This window comes from Parasteatoda tepidariorum, chromosome 7, assembly GCF_982258835.1.
Source record: "Parasteatoda tepidariorum strain Cologne lab strain chromosome 7, Ptep-v5.0, whole genome shotgun sequence".
NCBI classification, from domain to species: Eukaryota; Metazoa; Arthropoda; class Arachnida; order Araneae; family Theridiidae; genus Parasteatoda; species Parasteatoda tepidariorum.
Window position 1 is genome coordinate 85,534,110 of NC_141761.1, and position 6,808 is coordinate 85,540,917.

The 6,808-nt window shown below is 30.2% G+C and overlaps 1 protein-coding gene across 1 annotated transcript in view; it reads left to right on the forward strand.

Annotated features, from left to right (window-relative positions):
* The window catches only part of lft (Limb expression 1 family member lowfat), a 190,171-nt gene extending 184,806 nt beyond the window's left edge, over positions 1–5,365 (forward strand). The window contains exons 3-4 of the mRNA XM_021144480.4: positions 1,120–1,260; positions 2,579–5,365. Of these exons, the coding sequence (XP_021000139.1) occupies positions 1,120–1,260; positions 2,579–2,998 (561 nt within the window). The 3' untranslated portion in view covers positions 2,999–5,365. The remainder of the gene's footprint in view (positions 1–1,119; positions 1,261–2,578) is intronic.
* Positions 5,366–6,808: the final 1,443 nt, after the last annotated feature.

Genomic DNA, 6,808 nt, shown 5'->3' on the forward strand with positions numbered 1-6,808 from the left:
TATGTAGTTATTATATACAATGTTGCGATAATTTTCTCTTGAAATATTTTTTTATAACTAAGTATATATTTTTAATGCTAATTAATGATGATAATTACTGATTGTTTTTTCTTTTCTTTTTTTTATCCTGAAAAATGGCAGGAGCTGAAATTTTTTCGCTGCCAAGTTTTTATCATTTACGACTAAGGGTTAGATCTAATGAATTAAAGCCGGTTTACTGGCACGTTGATCATTTTATTTAGTAACAAAACCTATGCTTTAATATATTATTTAAAATGCTTCTAATTTCCATTGCATTTTAAATAAACCAAAGATTAAATAAACGACCTGTTGGGGATATTCTGCTGTTTTTAACTGCTGGTAAAAGTTTAAAAGCATTCGCTTACTTAATTTTTATTTAACAACCACTATTTTTTTTTAATGGCAGGCACTTGGAACTATAGTCCATTGGCCACAGAAAGTGCCAGACCTGCTAACTCTCCTTTCGTTACCCAGTGGGCACCTGCGGCGAAGCCACGGCGGTGGAGCAGCGTCGCCCACCTTGCACTACCACAACCCGTTTACAGGGCGGGTCACATTCACACACAAAGGAGAAGGGACATAGAACACAGAGAAAGAGACATCCATACCTTGCCCGGGATTTGAACCCAGAACCTTTTTGATGCAAGGACAGTTCCCCGCCCCCTACACAGGCTGGTCGGCTTAACAACCACTATAAATTTTTGTAAACGACCTGTTATGGGGATTCTGATGTTTTTCACTGCTGGTGAAAGTTTACAAACATTTGCTTAGTTAATTTTTATTTAACACAACCGTTATGAATTATTGTAAACGACCTATTGAGGGAATTTCGGTGTTTTTAACTGCTAGGGCGATTGTTTAAAAACATTCGCTTACTTAATTTTGATTTAACAGCCACTACGGTTTTTCGGTGAGCAAACACTTCCGAGTTAGTTGCTCTGTAAATTGATCAGTATTCAAGTTATTTATTTTGTCTATGGGATATGTATGCTGCGAGAAAGCCAACTCAATAAAAAAACATTTTGTTAGATGTATGTATTTAAATTTGCATGAAATAATGCAGTATAATAGAATAATGCTGTTGTTTTTTTCCCCTAGAACTGTCCTACAAAAGCAGAAGCCCGTCGTAGTGCAGCCAAGATAGCCTTAATGAACTCAGTCTTTAATGAGCATCCGTCTAGGCGGATATCCGATGATTTCATCGAAAAAGCAGTCGAAGAAGCCAAATCATCATTCAAGGTAAACTTTTCAATGACAGTGATAGTTTTGATTCCCACAAATACTGTTTAGATTGACAAACCTTTATTGGTGGGTTAAAAGGAAGAAACCCTTCATGACCCATCCATCTTAACTGATATAAATAACTTAAAATTTAAAAGTATAGAATGTTAACCTTTAACATAAAGGCATAGCTTATATTATGATATTTATGTTAACCTTAACATAAAGGCATAGCTTATATTATGATATTTATGTTAACCTTAACATAAAGGCATAGCTGTTTTTATCTAACAGAAATATATTTTTTGATTTATTCCCGTCTATACATAGGATCCCCACTACAGACATAAAGATTTTTTCAAATCAAGTAATATGTTCTGTATGAAGTTTTACCTCGAAGTTTTGAAGCTTCGAGAAAAAACACCAAAATTGCCACTTATTTTAGTTAGGTTAAAACAGTTGTATGTTTGGATTTAGAAGCACTACTTGTGTTAAAAACTGACTTATAATTCTCAAAATGCAATTCAACTTCCCAGGGAGGCATCGATCAACTATTGATCCAGCCGACATTGAGCCTTTCTCATTCAATTTAGAGTAAAGAAAATAATCTGAAATAATGCCTCATTCTCTTTATAGTAATAGTTTATTGTCTGTGATTTCTCAAGAAGTCATATATTCAAACTAGGTAGTCCATAAATTCAAGTCCAGATTGTGAAAATCCTTATGTTGCAGGGGGGGGGGGAATTATTAGCATATCTGAAATCCACTCATCTCACAATATTAAAATCGCTCATTACGTTGCCATAACTTTACCATTACTCAAATTTTGCTCGCCAGCGCATTTAAATTACAAAATCAGATACAAAAATTCTCTGAACAAATTTCTTTTTCAACGGATTTGAATTTTTGCGAGACAAAATATGAGGATATAATCAGTGAAACAAGGTCTTTGGTCAGAAGAACGATTGAGTAAGTCAGAGGCTTCTTAACGTTAATTTTCACTTTTGTGTCTGTTTATATATATATATATATATATATATATATATATATATATATATATATATATATATATATATATATATATATATATATATATATATATATATATATATATATATATATATATATATATATATATATATATATATATATATATATATATATATTCGTTCCAGCAACTACATATCAATGAAGGTAGAACTCTTAACTAAAAGTTGAAAAATTCGAATGCTGCCTAAAAAAAAAAAGATAATTCAGCTTAACCATTAGTTGCGAAGCACTAGTAGTATATTTTTATTTGTTCAGCTGTGACATACATACAATTTTTTTTTTACAGCTACCATCAGATTCAGATGACCCTGACAGATCTCATAGCGGTATCGATGCCTTTCGTTTCATGCTGGAATCCAACAAGGGCCGCACTATGCTTGAATTCCAGGAGCTTATGACAGTTTTTCAACTACTACACTGGAATGGTAGTCTGAAAGCGATGCGAGAACGACAATGTTCTAGGCAGGAAGTGGTGGCTCACTACTCTCATAGAGCTCTGGATGACGATATGAGGTCCCAGATGGCTCTGGACTGGATAGCCCGTGAACAGGAAGCTCCAGGTGTCATATCCCGCGAACTCTCAAGTGCAGAGAGAGAACTGGAAGCGGCAAGACTTGCCGGTCGTGAACTTAGGTTTCCCAAAGAAAAGAGAGATATTCTCATGCTAGCGTGTGGTCAAGTCAACAATGTAAACGGTCTTACTTAATTCCCAGCATCTTACATATAAATATATATTATACTCAGACGATGCCAGAATCGCTCTCGTCTATAGTCCTTTGCACTCGTGATACAAAGTATTGTATATAGAGACAATGTATGTTTGTAAATGAATTTTCCCATAGTCCTTATATAGCATCTCTACAACCATGATTCTAATCAGCTATGTCGTGAATTCCAAGTGTGTTTAGACATTATATAAAGACCTCAATAAGTTTTTTTAACGAAGTATTTTAGAAGAATTGGAATGTAAATGTAAATGATTTAACTGAAAATGCCGTCAACCGCAGATTTCTCTCACCAAGCATAAAATGGAACAACTGAAGAGCTTAGTAGAAAAGCACATTAAGGGACATTTTTAAAACACTTAATTTTTAAAAATAAAATAAATGTATAGTAATTGGTTGTTTAAATGGAAAATTAATTATTCACCGAGAGAGTAAATAAGATGGTTTTCAATGAAAAAATATTTCTTGTAAACAGTTTTCTGGCATTAATTATTTCAAAGGTAAAGATTTCCTTTTTTATCTTCCCAAATTCACTTACATATTTTACAACTAAGCTCATTAAATAAGTACATCTGAAACAAATCATATTGTAAATGATAGAGCTCAAACTTATTTGATAGAAAAGTTTTGTTTGCCTTATTTTGCAAAGCATTTAAGAAATCTAACTAATGCTTTCATACTTTATACTGCCGTGCAATTGAAAAAACAACGTAAGCGACAAAAAATTCAAAATAGATATTTTTATATATTAGACATATTGTTATGATAAGATGCCCCCTCCCCCATTGGATAGCAAGGAAAAGAAAATAATAGTCTCAAGCCACTCTTCTAAATATCTATTATGAAATGTTTACGTTGTTCTCTTAATTGCACGGCAGCATACATAGATATTTCAGAATGCATAACATAATTGAAATCTACCTTATAGGGTTGTTTTTATGTCTTGAATTTAATCTTCATAGTAATGACAAATGTATTTTTAATTTGTGATATTTTAGGAGAAAATTTAGGTTGATTTTTAAGATTAAGCTCTAATGTTAACATTCATTTACTTAGTTAATTAACAAGTACATGTTTCCATTAAAACTATGCTATATTTGTGTAGAAGTATGTATGAATATAAACAATTGTACAGAAAAATAGAGTGTTGTAAATTATAATATTGTAAAAAATTAAGTCTGAAATGTTACAATTAAACTTATTTTGAAAATATGCTTGATAATCGCAACAAACTTTAAGAATTTAATATAAAAAGAATTTCAGAAATCTTCAGGTTTAGACACTCAATAAACAATCTGATAAATTAAAATTTTTAAACTGACTTGTAAATTCGCTTCTAATATTAAGGGTATATTACGCGATAAGCCGCCTTTTTCGATGATCCTATTGCACTATTGTCTTTCAGCGTTATTATTATACTATGAAAAAACAACATGGTGGTAAAATCATCTTATTTTTAATCAATTTATGACAGGAAAAAATGCAAAATGATTTTAGTGAGAATGTCTCTAAACTAAATTCATTACGTGGCTTTTAAACGTTTAGGTTAAATTAAAAATACTGTTCCGCAAAGTCTGAAAAATCTCGCAATTTTTAAATGACCTGTCGGGCATGTTAGAAGAAACAATCTAGTTCTCTCTATAATATTGTATTAATTAATATAAATAATTATACTTGGATTTGAAGTCAAATTATAAATACTTGTCTAAGTAAAAGAAAAATATAACCTGTAGTTGATTTAGTTGTATATGTGCTAGCCTCAGTTTTAGTGGTAAGGCATTAACGGGTTTTAAAACACACTGAAATTAAACACTTTCGTTCTTTCTTATAAATTAAAAAATAATAATAATAATTAATGTTTGTTGGGATATTTCTATCGCTTTGAAAGCATAGAAATAAAAGCATGCGTTAACGCATGATGCTACTCTAATCTAATGTGATATTGGTTTATATTGTGTATATATGTCATTACTTGAGTGAACTGCTTTTTTTTACCATTTATTGTGTATATGTAACAATTGAAGAATGAGATCATTCCTCCAATGAGTGGTGATATTAAACTCTATAAGTGAGTCCGTATGGAAGAATGATTTTTTATTTTACCGAATTATTGATCACAATTGTATTAGTTCATAAATATGTGGTCTTGTGAGATTAATAACATATTATTTATGCTGATTTCTCATAATTTATTTTAATTTTTTTTGTGCAAATGATGTCTTTTAATATGCTTTAGTTAACTCTACTTTTTGGTGCTTTGTATAGTTCTCTTACGCCTGAAGTGTTGAGTTTATTTTAGATGTATTTTACTCCCATAAGAATCATGTGCTTAAAGTAGCCAAAAAGGATTTTCTGTCCCTTTTTTTAATTTCAAGAAATGACGGTTTCAAAATCGTTCGATACATGGCTCTTAATTTTTTTTTATTCGAAGAATCATTGTCTTTATAAAAGAATAGTACCTGCTAAAAAAATTTACAATTTTTAGTTTCGGTGAACAGTAAAAAGAGAAACAAGAAGAAAAATATGTGTGAAATATAGTTCATGAGAAACTTTACATTATTATGTAAGAAATCGTGTAGTTTTAGTCCTAAATTTATCAAAAATAGTGCATACTGTGGCGACATTAATATGCATGGCATTACTCAAAACAAACGTGGCAAAAGCAATCTGTAGATAAAATTTATAAATTTAAAGTAGCTTTAAAATGAGCAGTTTTTTTTCTTTTGATAATTTCTAAAAAAAAAATTATTCAAAAAAAAAAACATTTTCATGTAATTTTTCTCCTTTATCTGCAATGATAATTTATCAATTTCACTTATTCATAGAATGCAAATCAAAATTAGAGTTATTTAGGGTGTTTATTAATCCTCAAACTTAAAATACCTATACTTAATACTTAAAATACCATACTTAAAATACCTATACGAGAATTTAACCAAGGTTAAAGGTTTGTCAAAACATTACCCTGATCAATTGACTTAAAATACCTAGACTTAATACTTAAAATACCATACTTAAAATACCTATACGAGAATTTAACCAAGGTTAAAGGTTTGTCAAAACATTACCCTGATCAATCACAATACAGTGGGTTTTTAAGCATAAAAACCAGTTTATTTTCGCATAAAACTGAAAGTAGATTGAGAATTCTTTTCAATTTCATCCATCAAAACACTGTACAGAAATTGAAATTAAAATCATAAATACCGATTTATTTGTAGATAAGATTGAAAAGCTACGAAATGGGATTAATAAAAATGATCTCCAGTTTCACTTACAAATTAACTGGTTTCGATGTCTTAAACCTCACTTTTACTATGATTGACCTCAATGATTATTCATCAAATTTTGACAATTTTTTTCTTATAAATATTAATTTTGCCACCTCTGTTGTGTACATTTTTACTGCATCTTGACCACAAGTTATGTAAATATATTTTTAGGGTGGGGATTTAGGAACATCCAGTAGAAGATCAGAGAGGAAAATATTTAAAAACTCTCAAATACACTGAAATATACTATTTGTTAAGACTGTGAAATTGTTTTGAATAATTTCAATTCAATTACGATAAAACTTGAAATAAGGCCATGAAGTGTGGAAATGCGATGCTAACAAATGTTATATTTTAGTAACAAATTTATTTAACTCAGTTTTAACAATAATTAAACCCTTAAATTTTAAATGAAATGTTACTACATATAAAACAAGAATGACTTTTATTTTCTTTGCTTTTTTGTTATCTAATCTGTATCAGCTTGCTACATTCTTTATGGTGAGTGAAATGGTAACT